Raw genomic sequence first — 24461 nt, 5'->3', positions numbered from 1 at the left:
GTTAGAGGCTAAGAGTTTATAATAAGCGCAGGGAAGGGAGCAACTTCATCCTAAATATATCTTGTGAATTGTATCAGCAGTCTCCGGTCAGCTTGGGTTACACGGAAGTGGTTTTGTGATGAGGCAGAAACAGATGCAGCAATTTAGTTTAGCCTAAGATCGTTATACAGTGCAAGATTTAAACTGTTTGTTATACAACAAAATAGACATTTTTCAACAAAAGCCAATAATACTGAAAGCCTGAGTTTGGTGAAAGATTTTATATATGTGATGTTTTGTGTATTTGTGCTGATCTGGAATTTAATTATTTTTATAACAATTAGGATAAAATAAAGTAGTCGAACAATGCACAAAATCGAGTTACATTTGGTTCAAAAGCCTATATATTTTTTTAGATTCAATCGTGGTTAATAACTAAAGGCCTATGCTAAGTCATTGTGATGTGGTATTCAGCTTATGTACTTATTTATATGTCATCAAAGCTACACTAAGGTTCATTTAATTAATGGTGTAAACTCTTAAGGAGAGAAGTGGTTTTGCACATTTTCTTCATTATATTGTAATGAAAATCAAAGGGGGGGGGGGGGGGCGTGATAGCTTGTCAAAATGAGACAAGATGCCCTCAACAAAGTAAAAGTATATAAAACAAGTGAATTATGAACTTTCCAAAAACAAGGATTTGGTGCAAAAGATAAAACTATCAAAGGTTATTTTGCAACATTTCAATAGAATTAGCTTATTATAGCAGTGATCTTTAAATCTGATATTTTTTCCTCATCTAATTACAGGAAACTTTGAACAAATCTTTTTCATGAATCATCTGTATTATTAAAGTTTGTAATGACCAGGCTTTATAAAATGTACATCTTACAGTGACCTTAAATGTTGACTTTTTAACTTTTCTTAAATTTTGTTAAAAACACACACACACACATTGAGAATATTTGCCACAACCTTAAGGACGCAATTTACAAAATGTTTTCACAAATGATTACCCTGAATTGAAGTTATCTATTGTAATTACCCTGATCGACCTGTAGGGGGGGCGTTGAAAAATAAATCCTCTTAGAACATTATCGGCAGATTCGATTGTAAATGGACTTGCTGGTGTTATATTTACTTTAGCAAATTATCGTAAATTATTCCCTGCTATTATTTTGTTTAGCATTCATTCTTTACTAAGAATATTACAATACTTTATTAATTAATTTATTTTCCAAATTAAAGAAAGTGTTGAGGACTAACTACAGGCTGCATTGGCATACACCGATGGAGAACAGGCGAGGCTTTCAGGTTGGTTTGGCGATGGTTGCTCTCTCAACAATATAAGAGTAAACAAGGGATGCGTCGCACCAGGAGACGTCTTTCCGCCTAGAATTGCTATCGGAATGGTAGCGGCATCGTTTTGTGTGGTCAAATTTTTCTCAATTCCGAAACGGAGACCTTGCGCCTGCGTTAAGGACCCAGTGTTTTTCTTGATCGGCTCCCGGGCCTCGACATAGCTAGCAGCGGTTCGCTATCATCGGTTTTGCGGGCAGTAGGTTTACGAGCAGTAGTAGGGTTGCTGTGGGGAGGGAATGATTCACTGACCTATAACGTGCATGTTATTGGTAAAAAATACGGTGTAGGGTTATCTAAATTAAAGCGTAAACTATTGCCTTGATCTTGCTAGCTAGCATTTAACGGCAGTACTAGCCAATTTTGCCTCGGCTAAAACGAGACGGCACATCAAAATCAATTTCATCCAGGGTTATCTGATTTTAGAACCGCCAACATGACTTTTTTATTACGTATTTGACAACGCGAACTAAATGCATTTCGTTTCAAATCTGTATCGGTATTTAAAAACGCAATATATCAATACTTTGTTGGTACAAGTTAGCTTATGTTAGCATTAGCTTAAGTCTGACGTAGGGCTGATCATTGTTGTGACAGTTTAACCGGGCGGAAAACAATATTTTAAAATGTCCTGACAGAAATTAGTATGTCTTTTTCCCTTAAAGATGACTATGAAGCAGTACAAAAAGTTTTAATTTTGTTAACTGTGACTGTCGTGACGCATTTCGTTCTGTTTACTTTTTTCCCTGTTTGTATATAGGGAGCTAACAATTGGCAGTCAGTAATACATATTCTGCAATTTGGCTTTTGTTTTGTTTGATTTAATTTCTGACAAGTCAATTGGAAATTTCTTTCCAAATATAATTGCCATACTGTTAAACAGAAAAAGCATATATAAAAATTTGGGTTTCTTATTCAATCAATCAGGGCTTCATAAAGAACTACTTCTTAATTAATGGCTAATTCACAGCAGGTTACAACCAGCCATACCAAAATTAAAAACACTTAAAGTTTTACATTGTAATGTCTGGCTTTTGTTGTCTTCTAGTTGTAGAATGGATCCAGACAGTGGTACAGAATCACAAAAAGCTGTCAGTTTGCAGTGGAAAAGCTACAAACTCGTTCAGGACCCAGCCATCCGACGGGTCTCGCAGAAAATCTACAGATATGATGGAGTACATTTCAGCGTGCCAGTAAGTTAAATCTGTGAAGCTGCTATTTATGAGCTGTATTTTTTTTTTTTTACACAGATGAGTTTTAGTATAAAATTGAAACATTTCTGCCCAGGACTCTGGATTTCCAGCAGTGGGAGATCTGCGAGATCCCAGACCGCGAAGGCTATGGTCCAGATATACAGAACTCTCTCTACCTGTGCCGAAATTTAAGGTAAACAAATCTTTTCCACAGTTTTCGTCAGCTTTGAAACACTCTAAAATATGGTTAATAAATGGCATATCAGAAAATACTATCCAGACTTCTGAAGCCGTTTTTTTACATAATAAAAAATAGGGTCTGGGTGATTTATGTCCTGTACTCAAGCTAAACCAAATCAGAAACACAGCAATGAGAAAGAAAACATAAAAATGTAAAAGGCAAATCTTTAAATGGGTAAATGTATTAGCAGCAGCAGGGTTACAACGAAAAGGTTGAAATTGTTCTCAACACCATTACAAATAAGGTTGTATTTTAGTTTTATATTAGTTACTATCTATTAAAGTCGTATAAAACAGCAGGGGATAATGTATTTGGTGTAAAAATGCACCCATGGATACTATATGGGAGAACCATGTTTCACTTTTGTGATTTTTATAAATTATAAAATTTATAATTACAATATCATTCTCCTTGTTTTTTGTCTTTTATCACAGCTTGATGAATTTTTTGTGGGTCCCATACCCCTTAAGGAGGTGACCTTCGCCAGACTTAACGATAACATCAAGGAGCCCTTTTTGGCAGAAATGTGTTCCAAGTTTGGTGAAGTGGAGGAGATGGAAATCTTGTTTCATCCAAAGACCAGGAAGCATTTAGGCCTGGCCAGGGTTCTGTTCACCAGCACTAGAGGAGCAAAGGACACAGTCAAGCACCTGCACAATACTTCAGTTATGGGTACCATCATTCATGTTCAGCTGGATATAAAAGGTAAGCTTAAACTCCTTTGCTGAGACGTGTGATCTCTAAGGTGGCTGCAGGTTACTACAATGATTCCTGACCGAGGTGTTGATGAAATCTCTATTTGAACTAATTTACAGTGTGGACATTATGTTGACTGTAATTTTTCTTGAGCATTTTTCCATTTTGTGTGGACATATGAAGTTTGAGCATTTAGGAGAATGGTTTACCAGTAATGATGTTGAACATGTAACCAAAAACCAAAAATCTTTCTCAGTTTTATTTCTAAAACACCAAAGTAGAGCAAGGTACAGAATGATCCAAATCACTTAAAGACATAGATTGAGGCAGGCGATTATGATGGCGATCATGTTTGAGCATACTGTATCTTTACTAAAGCAAATACACCATAAAGGCAAACAGTTTGTACTTTGTCCCACTTTGCCAATTCATTTGAACTCTAACTGAAATCTATTCAACTGGTTTTGATAAGAAATGATTGCTAACAAGTTGAGAATTAAGCTCAGCAACTATAGGTGGTTTGTAATGATCAATATTACATTTGTGTTTTCTTGCAGGTCAACAGAGGCAGAAGTATTATGACCTGATAGTAAACGGGTCATACACTCCTCAGACTGTTCCCCTTGGTGGGAAGGCTTTAACAGACAAGGTCCAGCCTCAGCCCCCAACTCAGCCCCAGCCTGATACGGTATTGTTACATCATGAATGTTTAACTGTTATTGATGAGCGTTGAGTAAGCATTGTGTTTTTGATTTATATTCATATTTTATATGCATTCAGTGTTCAGCTATGGAAGTGTTGAAATGCCATCTGTACTGTGTGTGTGTTAATAGATGACACAAAACACTCGGTAAACCTCTGATCTTGACTAAATAAAAGCAAAAATAAGTGAATTTAAACTAAGAATTGTCTGAACTTTGGAGTTATATAGGCTTCTTCACTTCAGAATCTGAAAGGCAGGTCAGAAATCACAGTTTCATAATGCAGTTTTCCTTTTATTGGCATAAACAAGACTTTCTACACTTTACACTATAGACTTGTAGACTGGAGTAAAATAATAGGAATCATGTTTTAGTTTTATTACTGATGAGGGTTTTCGTTCATCCAGGTGAGGTCTTGAAGTTAAGTCATGGCATCTGGACTTGCAGTAAAACCTTCGTCAGTCTGTCTATCATCAGTTTATTAACAGTAAAAATGTGCTCCGTATCTCGGCATAGCTGTATCTGGATCTGTAACATACAAAACACACGTATGCTTAAGCAGAAATAGACCTAAAGGTTTTCAATCGATGTTTAGAAACAACAATAAACATAACAGTGCCAGATTATAGTTAAACTACTAGCTTGCATCCATCCACAGTCTTTATTATTTACATAGTAGTAAGAGGCGTTTCAAAAACAAATGCAGCTATAATTTCTGTCATCTGCTCGTCGTCTTTTAATGTTTGGATCTGACTGCCTTGAAAACGTTTTTTTTTTTAGTCGGTTCTGGTACTGATCGTCCCTCCTCTGTTTGGTGATGCCAGAAGAAGAAAACCGATCATTTCATGGATGTGTAAAGGCTTTTGAGAAAAAGCTGGCTTTTTTTAGTTGAACTGTGAGTATCTGCAAGTGAAGGCAGTGGCAGAAATGTGCTCTGCTGCCCCCGCCATTTGGTTCAGGTCCTTGATGTTCTCCTCCATGAGGCTGGAAGACCACAAAGTGCAGTAGATGGTCAGAACGCCCTCTATTATTCATTTGTGAAAGTAGGCCAGCAGATGTTGAGAGAAGTGTATGTACTTCTTTCCCTGTTGGGGTTTCTCCTTCTGACGTGAGATGTGATGTCCAGGTGAGGTCAGCTGAGGACAACAAAGACTTAACATTTCTCTGGTCAGAGAGCTCAGTGGTCTGTGGGTTGGCACGCTTAAGTCCACCATCACTTCCTGGTTTTACAGTCTTTACGCCCAGCCTGTGTTTAAGGCAATCATTTCTGAGTTTTTGACACTTTTTACCTCTAAGCTGTCTAATATAGTTTCTGTAGCGGTGTTTTATTTACTGAAATGACAATAGTGTTAGTGGAGTCTCAACAGAGGAACGTCTTGTATTGATGGTGAATGGAAGAAGGGGCGGAATACACATTATTGCACGATGACATGTGGTCAGGTTCTGAGAACGGCCACTACCCCGGTATGTGCACAGCAAACTGACAAGTCTTTAAAACAATCAGTTTATTATTTATTATCAAGACAATGAATTGTCTCCCAAATGGAGATCACATACCTGTTATCTTTGTTCAGGTGTTGGAAATCCCCAAAAGTCCATTGAGACTGAAGCTTGACATGTTATCTTAATGAAATCTGGTGTACAAATAGTTTAAAGCAGATAGATAATTTGCAGAGGAACACACACAACATTTAAGTTAAATTGTAAGCCATAAAAAAAAATGTTGGACGCCCGCTCCGGCCGTTTGCAGGCCGATCCGTGAAAATACTGTCTGACATTAAACTAGTCTGTGGCCTGAAAAAGGTTGGAGATCACGGATCTAAAGGGTTTCCTCAAGCTTCTTCTTATAGCATCACTTAGGTGTTTTATTCATCTGTTGCAGCTCAATGTTTGGGGGGGGGAAGCTAATCTATTTCTTTGATTTGTTCCTATAAATTGTTCTTTTAAGAAAAAGAATAAATCCTGTGTGGGACATAAATAAAAATGTCTTTTGTTGTTCTGACATTGAAAGAGAATTTGTAAGTTGAGTGTCAATCTTTTTAAAGTCATCATTTAAAATGTTAAAAAAAAGACACAATTTTCTTCTTTGCAGCCGTCAGAAATGAGGCGTAGGCTATCCAGCGAGCTTGTGGCTTTGGCCACGGGAGTTCAGGCTCTCACATCAGGAGGCGTCACACCCTGTTCTAATGACACCGGCTACAGTGAACAGCGAATGGAAAGCACTCCCTCCTCCTTAGTGGGCCAGTATACCCCGGGTTCCTCTGCTTCGTCTCAGGGTGGTGGGGGAACACCTTACAGCTCCAGGTCTGGCACACCTTTCTCACAGGACTCGGGCTTCACCAGCACAAGGTTAATAGTTGATTTAATTTAAAATAATTCACAGCTTAAAGCTCATATTTGCTGTTGTAGTGACTACTGGCTGAGTAGTGATGCTCATTTTTTTTCTTATCTCTTTGTTGCAGGCATTCCAGCTACAATACAAGCAATTTGAGCAGCGGATACCCTCACCAGGATATGTTACCTTCCTCATCTTCTGCAGTTTCATCCACTGTTGGAGGTTACAAAGTCTCTCGCTACCCTGACGACCTACAGGAGCCATCCGTGTACCACCGTGGTCGCCCTGTTTACCCCCATCCCACATCGTACCGCCCCAATGAGCCACCATGCTTCCCTCCTTTCACCGGTGTCGGTGGACCAGGTCCACACATGGCCCATCACTCCTCCATGCCTCCACCTCCCATTTCCAACCAGTTTGACCAGCCCCCGATGTCAGACAGGGAGCGCGAAAGAGACTCAGGGGGGAGGTACGGGGCTGCGGGGATCGGTTCCAGAAGGTCATCCTACCATCACCCACAGGACACAAACTCCTCCTCAAAGTACCACGCCCATCACTCCCACCACCACTCAGAGCGCAGGGATGAAAGGGGGTACCGGCGCGACAGCCTGGGGTCCCGCTCCGGTGAACACAACCACCAGAGGCACCGGAACCACCACCACACTCACAACCACCACGGCAGCAGCAGCCGCAGGAGAAGCAGCCATGACCGAGACAGAGATCGGGACAAAGATCGGGACAATGACTTCTCTAATAACTCAGACCCCAGATACAGTTCCAACTCTTACCGTTCTTCCTCTAACAGCATGTCTCCTCCTCCATCATCTTACTCTGCATACGCCTCCAAAGAGCCGACTTCAGCCCCTTCCCAGGGACCGGACGCTGCCAGTCGTCCAGGAGGCACCAACGCTTCAGAGAGAGTGCCTCTGCCGTCTCCTGGTGCTGACAAAGACTACCATTCTGCTCATCACAGTGCTCTGCCTCCTCCACCTCTTCCACCACCTCCACTCCCACCAGCATCAGTTATTGCCGCGGCCGTAGCCGAGACACTCGGAACGCTGGACTTCAATCAGGACAGCCCCGTCCGCGGAGACCAATGGACGAAGCCCAAACGCCGTCCCAGCACTCCACCTGCCCCACCAAAGACACCCCCGCCTTCTTCCCCGACCCAGCCTTCTGTTGCATCCTCTTCCAACTCTCCATCTTCAACCTCACTTCCTCATCATCTTTCCTCTTCGTCCAGCTCCCCGCCACCTCATCGAGACTCCTCCTCCCCAGAGCCAGATTCTACAAACGAGAGTTTACCGTTTGTCTACCACAGCAGCAGCCTGGACTCTCGAATCGAGATGCTTCTCAAAGAACAGAAAGCTAAATTTTCTTTCCTTGCCTCTGACGAGGAAGGGGAGGAAGACAGGAAGGAGGTGAAGCAAAAGGGCAGAAGTGGGAGTGGAGGAGGGAGAAGAGGCGGGCAACGCGACGCAACAGAAGAGCAGGAGCACCACGCAGACAACAGGGAGAGGGACCATAGGAAGAAAGGGGAAAGGGATCGAGATGGTCACAGGGGAAGGAAAAGAGGAAAAACAGGAGATGGCAGGAAAAGTCCATCTGTACCTATAGAGGCCACACTTCCTTCCTCCTCCTCACATTCCCCCCACACCCAACCTCCTCCTCTGGAGGAACCTCAACCCCAAGCTGTCATTTCTGGAGCTTCACAGGAAGAGTCCTCTCAGACGACCTCCGCTGAAGCAGGGAGCAAGACAGGAGCACTTACACCACCTTTCAATGGGCAAAGTCAGGTATGACCACCACTCTATAACCTCGTGTCCACTGGTCTGGTTTAGAATGGTGCAGGTGAGCGTTTTCGCTCAAAGTTGGACCGTCACAGCGCATGTTAGGTGTATAACCATACTCCAACTACAGCAGGCTATCAACAACGACAGCAATGGAGGTCATCCAGCAGCTCATTCATATACACAGGCCATTTAATGCTGTTTAAGAGAAGATTGACTTGGCGACGAAGAGGCGCTGACACTGGTTTGGCGCTTTTTTTGTCGTAATGACCGGCCAATCTGCGGGTTTCATCGTTTGACGGCAGGAGCTCCGTTTTTTTGAGGCTTTTGATCTCTTGTCTGAAAGATTACATTTTTATTGCAAATCATGATTTTTTTCCCCCTCCTTTTTTGCTGTACAGTGGTCTCTCACTATAACCTGGTTCACCTTTTGTGGTCATAACTGTTTCACGGATTTTTTAAGTGCGATTTTGCATGCTGCGAAATGCATTTTCATGTGAATTATGGTACCAAAAAGCCTTAGTAGTTAAAAATGCAAATGATTTGCTTTTTATTGAAAGTCTTGTTTAAAAGAAAATGTAAGAGTGAATTGAAAATCTTCCTACTAAATTCTAATTGGCAGAATGTGTTTGTAAATTGCATGATCAAATTGATAATTCAATTTATGGAGGAAAAAAACATCCATAGATTTCATTTCATAAAACTAGATTTATTATTATTTCTTTTTCTTTTTAAAGATTTTAAATGTCGATGTGTGTCTGAGAAAACTGTAGGAAGTTTGTCATGTGAGGGGTTTTAAAGGTATTAAAACATTAAGAATAATTGCAAAAAATTACTTTACGGATTTCACTTATTGTGCTTTTTTTTTTTTTTTTAGAATGTTAAGTCCTGCGATAAACGGGGGCCCACTGTACTCAAAGTCATGGTACCTGAAGAAAATTGCATAAACTTTACTGAATTCTATTATTGAAGGGGACGTAATGGAAGATGGGTTTATTTTGATGATCAACTGTCCTCTGGTGTTTCAGTCTTATCAGGAAAAAAGCTTTTCATGGGAGTGTTTGAACCTGAATCTATAGAATTAATGTTTGTTTGCCCTTCATCATCCAGATTACCAAGAAATGTTGTGAAAGTTAATTTATGTCTTAAAAAAAATACTATTTACATCACAACAATTCTTCTAATACTAATAGTTTATTTTTAAGTCTAAAGTCTTGGTATGAACCTCCTTTTGGACAGCTTTTCACTGTTTTATGGAAGCGATTTTTTTTTTCTTTTCTGTGTTCTTTATAACTTGTTCTTTCCCTTTGTGATCATTTACTGACTTTATTTTTTTAACCCCTTAGGCTTCTCCACGTTCTTCCGGGGAAGACATGGAGATCTCGGATGAAGAGGATGAAACGCCCACCATAACGACCGCGGTGGCCCACCAGCCTTCAGTCGCCTCGGGGTCCTCCCCGTCCTCCTCTCAAGCCGCATTACCACAATCAGACCCTTCATCCCCCCCACCGCCTATTTCCGACTCCTCACAGCACTTTGGCACTTCAATGCACCCCCCAGTACCATCCTATCCCCCTCATTTGCCACCCCCTCCGCCGCCGGGCTACTCCCTTCAACCCCCACCTCCGCCCGGCATTCCTCCTCTTCCGCACATGGAGCTGCATCCCGAGTATCCTCCTCAAATGCCTCACCACATTTACGACTACGCCTCCTCCATGGAGCTCATGAACCAGTACAGTGGGGGCACCCCGATGTCCTTCCAAATGCAGACCCACATGCTAAGTCGCCTGCACCAGCTACGCATGTCTGCGGCTAACGGAACACCGGGCCCGGGCGAGGGCGCAACCGCCGACTACTCGTCATACCATCTCCACTCCATGCCCCCGCCTCATCACCCCTACATGGACCAAGAGGGCAGTGGGGGCGGTGCTCACTATGACCAGGACCATCGATACATGCCCCCCCACATGTCCTACTCATACCCCGACCCGCAAACCTCCCAGATACCACCCCCGGGCCATCATAGCATACCCCCACCGCACACCGGCTGGCCACCCCACGTCTTACCTCCGCATTTTGCGTCCTACATGCCCCCACCCGGCTATGGCTCTATTCTACCAGGGGATGGAGACGGATTCAGAGCTCCTGGGGAGGAGATTGCCCTGCTGGCTGAGAATCCACACGAAGCTACAGTGCAGATGGTCTTGGCATCTCTGATCCAGGAAATGAAGAACATCATGCAGAGAGACTTGAACCGCAAGATGGTGGAGAATGTAGCTTTTGCCACGTTTGATGAGTGGTGGGACAGGAAGGAGACCAAGGCCAAGGTGAGGGTTCAATCCCATCATGCAGAAACAGCCAGATGGACAAAGTCCCATTTTTTTACCTCACAAATTGAAATGTTTCTGGGTCAGTTATTTATTCAGATCAGCAGCTCCGTTTGTGTTTTTGAACCTTACCTGCTTAATGACATCTGCAATGGGGGATACTTTATTTTTATTTAGAAAAAAACTCTTATATGGTGTTGCCTTTTTAAAAAAAAATCCATTTGTAAAAGGAATTTGCACATAATTTCTAAAATATATATATATATATATAACTTTTTTCATGGCCGCACTTATTTTGAAGGCTGAAAAAATAAACGTGGCTTAATATAGCCACACTTAAAATATTTGCTGTTTTTTACACTTACCCGTTAAATACGTGCGAACAACAACAAAATTTAGCCTTGGATGCACCTAAAATACATGCAGGCAATGTGAGTTTCCATAATATTTCCATAATATATATACAGTTTTTTATGCTTGGTCGCCCTTAAAAAAAAAAAAAAACGTATGAATAACATCCGCCTGTGAAAAAACGTTTTCTATCTGAGGAGGTATAAAAGCTTTTAAAAGTTTTCTCAATTCGAACAGCACCAACAGGATTTGTCTGAAATTGGAGGGGCGATGTCACGTGCTTCCAAAAATAAATCCTCTTCTGTTTTCTTCAGCCATTCCAGACGATGGTGAGGGGAGTTTCTGCCTTACGGGACGATGAGAAGAAGGAGGAAAAAGTCAGTCGTCCCCGGGAACCCCTCACGTCTCTGGTGGACTGGGCGAAGAGTGGTGGAATGGAGGGCTTTTCTCTCAGAGGAGCATTACGTTTACCTTCCTTTAAGGTAAAAGCTTCACCTGTATACAAAACACTTCTCGAATGCAGTGCATGCATATAATACTGTAGTAGTTTATGAGCATTTTTAAGCAGCAAAATAAACATTTTATGCCCCTTTTTTTTTCCTGAATTGAGATATTTTCATTTTTATTTGGTAAAAAAAGCAAAATTCTCAAATTAGATCTTAAAATGTAGAATGACTGTACTTTTTCTTTAAAAATTGTATTTCAAAATGTGTTTGTGTGCCATGTGCAGGTGAAACGGAAAGAGCCTCAGGAGTTTGAGGAAGGAGACATGAAGAGACCCCGACCTTCGACCCCTCCCGATGAAGATGACGAAGGTTTGCTTTCTCGACGCTTATGCTTTGAAATGAATTGACACAATTGTCCTTCAGATTTTTACACTGATGTCTGGTTTCTAGCTGGAAGCAGAAGAATGAAAGAAGCCGACAGGCACGGAGCAGAAAGGGACAACAAGAGGAGGAAAAAGAAGCCGAGAAGTCGTAAACCCTGGGAGCTGGGCAGCGAGGGCGAGGAAACGTCTGATGGCTCCTCGACTGAAAAGGTGCCTCTTTCTGTCTTCTTTTTTCTTTTTTTTTACCATTTTATTATAAAGTTGATATTTAGTTGAAGTATTCTCATTTTACAGGTTAGTTCAGAGCAAGTTTCCCTCTTTAAGAGCTAGGGGGCAGCATTTTCCTTTAAATTATTTAAATCCTTTTTCAATTGTAGGAGGACGAAGAGGAAGTTGAGAGTGAAAAGGAATCTGGTGGTAAAATCCAACAAAACACAAAGTTACATCTTTGTCCTGATAAACTTTTATTTTGACGCTTATTTCGTGTGTTTTTTTTCTTCATGTTCTGTGTAGATGAAGCCATCAGTGCAGATAGTGATGACGAGAGTCTTTCTTCATCCTCTGAAGGCTCCTCTTCCTCCACATCTTCTTCTTCGTCTTCATCTGAAGATGAGGATGAAGAAGTGGAGCAAGCTGAGAGCGAAGGCCCAGACTCCATGGATGATTCAACGATGGACAGTACAACTGGAAAAGAGGAAGAGGGGTAGAAAATTCATCCTCCTCTTTTTTATTTTTTGATCAGTGGCTGTTTTCAGCAGATATTTTATATCTTCAACTTTGTCTTTTTCTAGGGTGAACGCTGCAGCTGTAGTTTCAAAGGCAGATCTTAAAAAAGGTTTGAGCTTTTGTTTTGGTCAACAAGTCAGAGAGAGATCCACCCGTCTCCTAAAACTTTCGTCTTGTCTTAGGTGTTACAATCAGCAAAGAGGATGCTGCTACACCAACCAAGCATCCTCTATCACCACCTTACCCCCGGCCGCCATCTCCTGTTGTCCTCGTGCCGCCGCTCAAGAAGCGCCGGAAGACGGTCTCCTTCTCCACAGAGGAGATGGATGGAAAAGTGCACCTGCCAGCAGCACCATATTCCCTATCACCATCACAGCTGGCTGGAGAAACACCGGGAAAGCTCCCAGACGCACCGCCCGCCTCCGGACGCCCCAGTCAAGGAATGCAGCTGCTCCCCTTCGCCTCCAAGCCGGGTGAAGGGAACGCTCTCATTGTTCCTCCACCTGGACGAATCCAGGATTCCGAGGACCCCAAAAAGGGTCTCCATGCCCCTCCCCACACGGTTCCTGCCAAATCCCCCGTCAAACGAAGTACAAGCAAAGAGTCCCCCAAATCCCCTGCCCTGCCTGTCATGGTGTGCCGCACAGTGCAGAACCTGCCTTTGGACCATGCCTCCATGTGCAGGATGGCGTTCGAGGAGGCCCCGCCTTCACCTTGTGTCAACAAACGAGGCAGAGGCAGGTCCCGAACCCCCAGCTTCTCCGCTTCTTCTTGTCACTCTTTCAGAGAGGAAGATGGAGGAGAAGAGGAGACGAATCAGAAGCTGAAGCTCAGGGAGCAACTGGGAGCTTCCAGCCTCCTGCAGTTGGCCTCGGCCTCCACAACTGACCTATCGGTATTGGCCGATGTCGCTCTGAAAATGGACCCTGAAGCTGGAGATTCTGAAGAGACCGAAACATCTGATGAAGCAGAGGAGCAAAAGATGGAAGTGGACTTGTTCTCCCCAGATTCTCTTGCGTTGGTCATGAGTCCAGAGGGTGTCGTTATAATTCTGGAGCACAACTACTGCAAACCCCCCGTGCTGTCAGCCCCATCCAATAACAAAAAGTCCGTTTCTAGACAAGATTCTTCTGTTTTACTCCCAGCAGACCTCAACTCTATATCTGGAGTCCTTGAAGCTCCAGAGGAGGTCATTGGAGAAGCGTTACCGGCCAGGGGAGGTGTAGAGTACTTGTCTGATACGGGAGAGCTTTCTGACTCTGACGACATGAGCCCAGCGGTGGCCGTCACTCCATCACCAAAGAATAAGAACGAGACGGTCAAAGGGCTGGAACTTGATCAAGAGAAGAGCAAGAAGCGGAGGAGAGCAGACAAAGAGAACCTTGAGCTTCACAGCACCAAGAAACAGAAGGAGCAGCCAGGCAAGAAGCAGCGGAAGAGGAAACTTGAGGTACACGAGGCTGTGTGGTTTCCTGTGAAGCTTACTGTGACACAACACTTTTGAAACACCCATGTGTCGCAACACCAGCAGATATTGATCAAAAGAGGTGGAAAAACTTTACACTGTTGACTATTCTCACATTTGGCGATGAGTTCATGTCTACATAAAGGTGGATTGTGCACTTCCCTGGTTTAGATCGGTGGTCCCAACCTTTTTATCGAGCCACAGACCGGTTACATTTCTACACAATATTTTCACAGACCAGCCAGTACAAGGCTGAAGTTGGAGTCTTATTCTTCCAGTTTCTCTTAACTTTTGTGGGTAAAGTCTTTCTTTATTCTCTGTAAAATATCTGCAGCTGCTTAAAACTTTACTTGTACACTTGATTTTGTGTAGGAACCATTCAAATGTGGATTAGATTTTCTCTTAAGTGGAAGCTAAAAAAAATCAGACACCAACTTCAGCCTGGTCCGACTCATAAAGGTCAAAACAATCACTAAAACAGGTATTTTCTATATAAAACAAACATATATATAATAAACAACTTTATAAGCAGCATCTTTGTAACATTAGACAGCTGGTTGCTATGTATTTTTCATTAGTATTGGTGTGTGTCACAAAATGGAGGAAAGACTTTGTCTGTTTTTTGTCAGCTTTCTTTTATTTTGAAATCAAAGGCTCATCTTTACTTTCCTCAGAAATTTTCCAAATACGTTAGTTTTTTCTTAACCTTGATAGCTTTGAGGTTTCGGTTTAGCGCTCGACACAGCCGCTTTAAGAAAGTAGGGGATGGATTTTTGACGTGACCAAGAATTAGTCGGATATGGTGGGGAGAATCCAGTAGTTTCCCAAAATAAAACTTCCTTCAGAATCAAAATTATATATGAAACGGAAAGAGATGTGGGTCATGATTTTTTCCTTAGTGGGGCCGTACCAACTGGGGGTCGGGGAGCACTGATTCAGAGCATGTAGTTGTTTATCATAATACGCAGGAGACTTGGAAAGTAATCTCTGTAGAAATTCATGCAATGTGACGAGTGAAGCACAGCAGTAAACATAAATATCTGTGAGAAAGACAGGAATCAAACAAAGGGATTCTTTTTGTCTACATTTTTGTGTTGCTCTCTAACTATACTTTGAATAAAGAAGTTTTTCAATTCTGACTTTGTGAATTCTCAGGACTCGGACCCTGAGGAAGATGTGGATGTGGAGGAGCTGGAGTCAGGAGAACTCTCCAGCTCCGACTCTGAGAACGAGGTGATCGAAGAAGTGAGAAAAAGCGAGCGCCTCTTTCTTCAGGAGGCGGGGGTGACATCCCATCTTTGGCCCAAACCCGCCCTGCAACCAGAACCGCCGGAAGTCAAGTATGAAAACCGCAGCGAGTTTGAGCAGATGACCATCCTGTACGACATCTGGAACTCCGGCCTGGATGCTGAAGACCTGATGCTGCTGAAGAAAACCTACGAGAAGCTGCTGCAGAACGATCACAACTCTGACTGGCTGAATGACACTCACTGGGTTCACCACACCGATATCCTTTCAGCTACTTTAACTGCTGTCATTTGTTGATGTTTTTATAAATGGCCTTAGTTGTGTTTATTCATCAAATCATTGATCTGTCAAAGACCTTGACTTTTTGAGCTTCACTGACCAACTTGCCGAATCCTCGCCGCAAGAAGAAGAGTGCGGATGGACAGCTTCGAGAACACCTGACCGGCTGTGCCAGAAGCGAAGGCTACTATGCCATTAGTCGCAAGGAGAAGGACGTCTACCTGGATCTGGACTTACCTGAGCAAGTCATACGGGAGGTCGAGAATGTGGACACGTCGGTACGTAAACACTCTTTTCAAGACAAAGACGGTACAAAGTGCTCTATTTAAAATGTTATAGAAATATGAAAGGATCCTTAAAATTAAAATAAAGTTAGAAGGAACCGAATTTAAAGTCAGCTTAAAGTAATAGTTAGTAAACTTTTGATTAAAAAGTAATCAGCTGAGAACAGTTGAGTCTTTAACCTGCCATGCTTGAACTGATCTGTGGAGCGTGGAAGCTAAAAATAAAAAAAAATAAAAAAAGTCCCATTATCCGTCACACACCATTTGTTCTCCACATTTGACACAGACACATTACCCACAGATGTACAGACACAGCCGTGCTCAGAAAGCATATGGTGGCTGCACCCCCCAATCCAACCCCAAATGCTGAGTGTCGAGCAGGGAGACATTGGGTCCCATTTTTGTAGTCTTTGGATTTGAACTCACGGCCTTCCAGTTACAGGGCGGACACGCTACCACAAGGCCACTGAGCTTCTCCGTGTTTGGTTTTGACTAAAAAATAAAAACGGATCCAGATTACTTACTTATTACATATATAAACATTAAAACAATATAAAGTCATAAACCACCACCGACTTAAAACAACAACAATCAAAAGATGAAAAGGAAATTCTTTGGCGAATAGTATGCGATGGCAATTTGCAGATTAAAAGGCAGTTGGGGTAAAAATGTCCAAATGATCGACCTCAAAAACCATCAAATACTTAAAAGCCAAACAAATAAACAAGTTAATGAAATGACTTGTTTAAGTGCTAAGTTAAGAAAGATCAGCCCTTAATAAAAATCTCCACGGATGCAGAAACTCTGTTATTCCACAGACGACAATTTGATTGATTTCTTTAGAATTTGAGCACTTTTGTCCGGAAGCCGTTTCTCAAATGCTAAATGTTTCCAAATGCAGTAAAAACTCAGAACGGGTGTGTTTGATTCAACAAAACGGTACTTTTAAAATCATTTTCAATAGTTTGCTGAAAACAAAAGACAATACAGTTACAGATGATAAAATCTGGCTTTCTACCAACAAATGAATCACTTCAACACGGATCATCCTGAGACGGTCCGGGTCTCAGCTTGCAGTGCGTTTGCCGAGTAACCTTTTCCATTGTTCTTTCAAAATGAGACTTTCGGAAAGATCCCCTCAGAGTTTGCCACGGAAACGCCTTCTGCTGTCGACAACAACCAGTTTTATTAACGGAACAACTCCAAGACAGAACCGGGCCACGGGCTGTTTCACAGTTCAACAACAGAGGCTTATTGTTTCAGATATTCCTGAATTAAACCTTTAGCCTTTCTGCAGCTGATGACGTTTTTATGGCAAATGTTAACTGTGGAAATTAGCTCACATTTTTTTTTAACTCCGACACACAAAAAAATTATTTTCAGACATTTGGATCCTTTAGAAACTCCTAGCTATGCAGTTTGGGTCATAGCTTCGTGAGATTTAATGATTTTTTTCCTTTCTGGATGACTCGATGGGAGTCACCGTGAAGCAGAACACGTTTGCTATTTTTAAGAAGGTTTGAAAAGCAGATCATGTGTCAGAGTTTTTCACAAAGCCTCAGACTCATCAGAATGAGGTTTACCTGAAAACCACATCACTCAGTTTCACACAGATGTTTGTCCAGATCATCTTTTAGCTGATATTCAGCCTGGATCTGGTTCACGTGCACAAAGATGGGATTTTTGTCTTCCTTCGTAATGTTGAAGAGAGCTAAAGGGTTGTTGGAAAAGTAGCTGTTTAACTGTGACCTCAATGAACCCCATAGTAATTATTCATTTTCTCTGAAATGCACACATTCATGACTGCAATCAAGAATGGGGTTTATTAAGGGATTTGTTAAAATTACCAAAGAAATTCCATTTAAACAATTAATTATTTATTTTTTAATAAATCTGAATGAATCTTTATTTCTATAGCACTTTACAAAACCAAGTTCTTTCCCAAAAAAAAGAGGGTAAAGAAAAATGTAAAATTTAGATTCAACTTCAGAATCGTTAAAGCTGCAAGCGGTGTTGAATGGCCCACAGGTGCTACTTTTGGGGCCCGCCCCCTCCTGACCTGACCCATCCTGACTTGCCCCCTCCTGACCTGACCCATCCTAACCCACCATCACTCCTGAATGGCTGCCACTCGCCCCTCACTCTCCTCCTCTGCCTTTTGGCATCCCGGTCAGAGCTAGACGTGACAAATTCATGAGACAAACCTTGTTTTTTTTGTTTGTTTGATCTCCATAGCAACCTATTCTGTTTAGGTTTTCTGGGAGCGACGAACAGGTCTACGTCATATTTAAAAGAATCGAGAAAAGTAAACATTTGCATGTTCTTGGCAACAGAGGTTTGTGTTAACCACGAACACCTTCGTGATCTGGTATTGTTTCATTCTGCTTGAGCCAAGGATTACGGTTAAAAAAACAGCAACAGGGAAACACCGCTTTTGTGAGCTTTCCACAGTCACACCGTTCCAAATCTACAAACTTTACTCCCAACATTTTTGAGTAGAAGAAAATGTCTCAATTTACTGAGTATTAAGACGTCCTTAAAAGTAAAGTCTTTAGTTAGTTTAGTTTGAAAGTGTTTAGGTTTACAATCATTCACAGATGTATCTTAAGTTAAACGGACTGAACTGCTTCTGGCTTCTATTAAAAAACAAGATTCAACGTTTAAAACAAAAAGGCTTTAGATAAAAACAAAAAAGGATTCAGCAATCATCTGCCAATAAGTGGTTCAACGTCCTTCTTTTGTATCCTAAACACTGAACTACAAATGTAAGAAAGTCACTCATAGCTGCAAAAATGTTGCAGGAAAAATGTTTTTTTTTTTTTTTAGTCCTTAGTATTTCCTGTCAAATATGCAACTAGAACCTTAAAGCTGTTGGAGAACTTTGTCCTTTAATAAAAAATGAAGGTCAAGATTAATCTCCAGCAGCTCAAGGTCAAGGAGATAAGTTGATAGTGTTTCAACGACTTCCTGTCCGTTTCCTTCCAGGGAGCCAACCGAGTGCTGTCAGAGAGGCGTTCAGAACAGCGCCGCCTTCTAACCGTCATGGGAACTACAGCCGTCATGGACTCTGACCTTCTGAAACTCAACCAGCTCAAGGTACAACCGGCCGTGTTGCATCTGTGCACACTATTCACATGTTTTAGTTTCCTTACTGGGGGGTGAGATAACTCCCAAAATGAAGCATATGCTCATAGACAAAGTTGTGCACATTTAAAAAATATTTATCTGAATTCAACATTTGGTTTACATTTGACGTGTCTGTTTTAGAATCTAATTTTTGAGATTAGAGAACGTGGTTTTTAATCAACAATAATACAATGACATTACAGTTTGGTTATTCCATTATAGAAGCGTGTTTTTTTTGTTTTGAGAGTTTAGCTCTGAGTTAGCTTACTTGCATTCATGTTTTTCTCTCATTATTCTATTTTTTTAAACTTTTTATTGACAGGCGTGGATTTTTTCTGCTCATTTTTCAACTATTTCCACCACTTCTGGGTCTGAAACAGTGGGCAGGTGCATTGTCTGCACAATCAGGTGTTGTCGCCTGTAGGGTTGGGCAATGTCCCTTAAATTGGCAGTTGACGATGTTTGCAGTCAACCATCGGGATGGACGATGGTATCGTCGGGGTGTGTGTGTGTGTGTGTGGGGGGGGAGGGTAATTTTTCATTATTATATAATTATTATTCGTTATTTTACTTTTTATCACTTTATTTTATTTCCCATCTAATGACTCATCCGCAATGATCCAGTATAAACTGACGGAAGTGACTTTAACAAAACAAAAAAAACAACAAACAAAATAGTAAAGAAGTAGTCCGCTCCTGCACTTAATAGTCAGGTGAACCGGTGGAGCGAGCGACCATGTCTCTGAGCAGAGCAGACGGACTTAACAGCTTTGTGTTTGTGGGGAAGGGAGGATGCTTTGTTACGTGTGGGAGACTTAGGACTGTGATCCGTCCCTCAGCTCTACGTGAACGAGCTACCGAACTCAGGAGAACCGGGTGTCCCGGTAAAGTGTGGGTCCGGACAGAGCTCGGACCGCCAGCACACACACACACCGGCTTTTGGGGCGTTGTGAGCTTCAATGCAGAAATGTGGCTCAGTCCTTAGAAGCCGTTCAAACAATCACGTGGATTTGTTTCCAGTCGTGTCCCGACAAAATAAAGGCTGATGTTATTCCCACATATTTACGTGCAGCCAAGATGTAGATTGCAGCGTTTCCCGCATGGAATTATGATCATCCAAAGCTAATGTTGTTAGCATACTGCTAACACGGGCTTCTGTCCGGCTCCGTTCTTCAACAGAAAAAGCCCTGACCACACGGATTAAAAATAAAATGATAAGCAAACAGGCTCTTCATAATAACCGTAACAACAATAACAGCACGTTTAGGAGATCCTCTTGTATGTTATCGAGCTGACGTATCTATGCATGTAGCCGCTCGGCGGAACTAATTTCCTCTTCCTGTATTTCACACACTACTGCGCATGTGCGAATGATTTATTCTGTCCGAAAGTGTGACCCATGTGAACGTTTTTTATAATCTGAAAAAGTTCTACACGGTTGAATTCTAATCCGATCATTGATCTGCGCAGCGGTTAGCGCTCTCGCCTCACAGCAAAAAAAAGCCCCGGTCCGAGTCCCGACTGGGACCTTTTTGTGTGGAGTTTGGATGTTCTCCCTGTGAGTGTGTCATCTCCAGGTACACCAGCTTCCTCCCGCCGTCCAAAAACATGCGTCATTGGTAAAATAATGACTATATTTGTCCCTAGGTGTGAATGTGTGTGATTGTGGCCCTGGGACAGGCTGTCCCGGGTGTGCCCTGCCTTCGCCCAACAGTGGTTAAACAACGGATGGATAAAAAATGATTCTCAGAACGCGAGCACACTTTGTGGATTCGATGTTTCGTGACTTAGTATTGACGTATTTTTGACAGGAATGTAACAGGAAATGCTGTTTTAGAAACCAACACAAATTATATCCACAAAAGAAATGTTAAACCTGAATGTTGTATTTTTCTTTTTTTTGTTGCAAGATTGTCTTTATGTGTATGTTTAATTTCCACAGTTACCCCCCCCCCCCCTTCCTTGCCCTATAAGGACACATTTCAAACATCTTCCAATGAGGGGTTTTCTTTCATTGCAGTTCCGCAAGAAGAAGCTTCGTTTCGGTCGCAGCAGGATTCACGAGTGGGGCCTGTTTGCCATGGAGCCCATCGCCGCTGACGAAATGGTCATCGAGTACGTGGGTCAGAACATCAGACAGGTGCGGGTCTATTGTCTGCTTCCCGGTCATAAAACCTGCAGGATCTGAAGGCTGCTGATGCGCTCAGGACGATGACGTTTTCCGTCTGACTTTTCCAGATGGTGGCGGACCATCGAGAAAAGATTTACGCTCAGCAGGGCATCGGGAGCAGCTACCTGTTCAGAGTGGACCACGACACGATCATAGACGCCACCAAGTGTGGGAACTTGGCCCGATTCATCAACCACTGCTGCACTGTGAGTCTACGAACAAAACCATAGTTTCTGGTTCTGTGTGTCATCGTAGATGAACGTTTATTCATTTATTGTTTGGCTTTTTACTTTTAGCCCAACTGTTACGCCAAGGTTATCACCATAGAGTCCCAGAAAAAGATTGTCATCTACTCCAAGCAGCCTATCGCCGTCAATGAAGAGATCACCTATGACTACAAGTTCCCACTAGAGGAGAACAAGATTCCCTGCTTGTGTGGAACAGAAAACTGCCGTGGGACTCTCAACTAACGAAAGCACTTCCCCCTTTCCGTTTCTTGCCAACGTCCTGCCGGACCCTTTCACCCTTTTGGTTCTCCTTCCTGATGAGTGCTAGCAAAGTAGAAACCAAGCCAACGTTGGAGACCGGTTAGCTCTCCGGATGACTTCAGTTAAGTAGGAAACCGTGACGCAGGCATTTGCACTTTGTATGCACAGCTTCATGGACGGGGCTGTCCCGCAGTCTGTGATGGGGGCGCGCACCCGCCGACGGTGGCGTCTTGACCCCGTCTGTCGCAGTATTGTCGGACTTGAACACATTTTCCAGGCGGATTTGGTTTCCTACACCCACAGAGAGAGGTTGTTTCCCTGTTGCCACGGCGACCGTTTCGGCTCAACCCACAGATCTTTTGATTTTTCTGTGTCCCACGATCCTGCAGAGAACGCAAACGTCCCGTTCCCGTTCAGACCCCCCCCCCTTCCATAAACGCACAGAAACACCAGACTAACTTCAGGGTTTTTAAAAGCTCCTGTTGAGGGCGCACTTTTAAAATTTACTTCACTCTATTTGGTTTTTCACCGTTGCAGGATTTCCAAGTGTGAAGGTCGTCTTTTAATTTCCTTTCCGTGCGTTAGTAGAATATTACTCTTGCTGTTATAATTAGTATTATAAGCTTGGTTGAATTAACAAAGTATCTGACAGTGAGTTGAGCTTCAGCATTTCTACCCGCTGTGGTTCTGTGATTCCAAACTGTCCTTTACTTTCCCTGCTGGTTGTTTCTGTCCAGACTCGCTGCAACTTCCTGTTTAGCTAATGGCGTGTTTAGTTCCTACACAGCGGCTGAATCGCTACGAAGAGGTTGTTTTTCTTTTTAACTGGAGCGTCCTCCACATGCATTTGCTTTTAACCTTTTAATTTATTTGTTCTTTGTCGTTTCATCCGTTCTTCGGTGTTGGGAGTGTTTTTTAATACACCTTTAACATGTAGTTCTGTTGAATGCGTTCAGCAAACATCGATGGCGGCTGCAGAAGCGTGAGGTTCCACCTGCTGCTTTCATGGCGAGCCCCAGTGTTAGCATTCCCTTTGTCCTTTTCTCTGCCTTCATCCGGATGGCAAACTGTTTTTCATCCCCTTTCTCTTCATTCTCTTTGGTTTTCCAGCCACTCGATTAAAAGCACATAAATCTTGCTAGACAAAACACACACACACACAAACAGTGTGAGATGTGGATATTTGCAGTTTCTTTGGTTTTTTTTTCTCATTTCTTTACAGTTTATTTCCACTTGCAAATGTTAGGTCTTTTTATTTCTTTGTGAAGATTAACACTTAGTCTAAAAAAAAACAGTGGTCAGTGTTAAACTTTTTTGTGCTGCAGATGTTTTAAATAACCATATTTGCTTGATAAAGTCAGACGTTTTCAAAGTTTTAGTATTGTTTTTGTTCCTCCCCTCACATTTTTAGGCTTTTAGAAAATGCATTATTCTGGGAGTGCAGCTGCTCCATAAAGATTCCTCCAATTGAAGGCAGTCTGTGGAAATAAAGAGTCGCCTGCTAAATCCATCAACTTCAGCAGGTTTGCGTTGCACCGCAGTGAACGGGATCCCCGTGTTTTTGTCGAGGCCATCGCCGTCCGAAGTTTAACTCGAGCGTTAAACTTTTAATTCTTTTTTAAATCTTGTGTTTTTCCTTTTTCTTTCCAACCACAAAAATGTATATTAGTCGTTGCAATGAAAGCCTTTCTGTACAAACCGACCGACTTTACTACAGGATAAAAAGATTGAATGGAAAAAAAAAAAAAATCTTCAAGAAGTTCATGTAAATATTGTAGAGGTGTTTGTTTCTCGTAGAAACACACAAATTCCAGGCTGTAAATATGTTGTTCTTTTTCCTCTCTCAAGGAGGCGGAAACATGTACATAACTTCCATTCATTTATTTTTTTATTGTTTTATTTTTTTTTCTCCTTTTAATTTGTCAATTTTAATATTATTTGCAATATTTCTCTTGTTAATGCGTTGGACCCTTTATTAATGGTGCATTAAAATATTTTTTAAATAAAAAGATAATGGTGGCTTTTTCTGAGTGAAACTGAGTGAAAACTGTTTCTTTTATATATTTTTTTTCATTTGAGATTAATATTCACAAAATGTGGCACAAAAATTAAGACAAGCACATCTTTAGTATACATATAAATGTAAGTACCTCATTTCTGAATGTCTTTAAATATTCATTTCACCATCCTACTGAATGTGGTGATAATCTAAATGGATAAATACTTTTCATATTTTGACCAACAGACAAGGAAAGCTTTGGCTTCAAGGTTGTATTTAATTTATTTACAGGGAAAACTTTTTTTATTCTTGTTTTCTCCTTCAGGATTTCAACCAAAACCGCTTAATCATTGAAGCAACTCTACCTGCTTGTCAACAAAGATTCATCACTCACCTTTTTTATGCATCATCCATGTGTAAAGTTCTAGTTTAATGAGCATCTTCTGTATTCTAGTGTAACAGTACCTTGAATAACAGTGAAACTGCCGTGATGCTGATGAGCAATCCAAGAAACTGAAATTCACAATACTATGAAGTGACATCTCACAAAAACAAAAACACCAATAAAACAACAGCTTTGTAACGCTGAGCTCTACAACATTCCAAAGTTGGGCATATAGGTGTGGCAAAGTTAGTCTTCTCGACTGGATGTTTGAGAGAAAAGTGTGCTTAAGGTAACTAGGCACCAAATGTGATCACATCTGCCATTTGGTGAGTCATATTGGAAGGGTTTTGTATCCAAGTAGGCTAGTCTTGTTAATTAGCTTACTGGTGGATTTCATCGATGCTCCTCTCCCCTTCAGATGCAATGTACACAATCTGTTTTCCTTTTTTATTCATTTTTATGTAGTGCTTAAAGGGCCTATGCTATGCAA

General features: G+C 41.9%; 1 protein-coding gene across 2 annotated transcripts; it reads left to right on the top strand.

The window, feature by feature from the left end:
* The first annotated feature begins 1208 nt into the window (after positions 1-1208).
* Positions 1209-23596, top strand: LOC101168786 (histone-lysine N-methyltransferase SETD1A). 2 transcript variants are annotated; one of them, XM_023957371.1, is made up of 21 exons: positions 1209-1293; positions 2387-2531; positions 2626-2724; positions 3207-3477; positions 4026-4156; positions 6262-6518; positions 6632-8300; positions 9641-10621; positions 11287-11454; positions 11703-11787; positions 11869-12011; positions 12179-12218; positions 12315-12504; positions 12593-12636; positions 12710-13977; positions 15148-15499; positions 15616-15797; positions 18789-18899; positions 20950-21069; positions 21168-21305; positions 21396-23596. In XM_023957371.1, exons 2-21 carry the CDS (start codon positions 2394-2396, stop codon positions 21567-21569), a joined length of 6561 nt encoding a protein of 2186 aa, XP_023813139.1. In that variant the 5' UTR covers positions 1209-1293; positions 2387-2393; the 3' UTR covers positions 21570-23596. The 2 variants fall into 2 exon arrangements, with proteins under 2 accessions (XP_023813139.1, XP_023813140.1); XM_023957372.1 differs by lacking the exon at positions 1209-1293 and adding an exon at positions 1303-1391.
* Positions 23597-24461: the final 865 nt, after the last annotated feature.

This window comes from Oryzias latipes, chromosome 8 (genome assembly GCF_002234675.1).
Source record: "Oryzias latipes chromosome 8, ASM223467v1".
Lineage (NCBI taxonomy): Eukaryota > Metazoa > Chordata > Actinopteri > Beloniformes > Adrianichthyidae > Oryzias > Oryzias latipes.
This window is presented reverse-complemented; position numbering and strand designations above follow the sequence as displayed.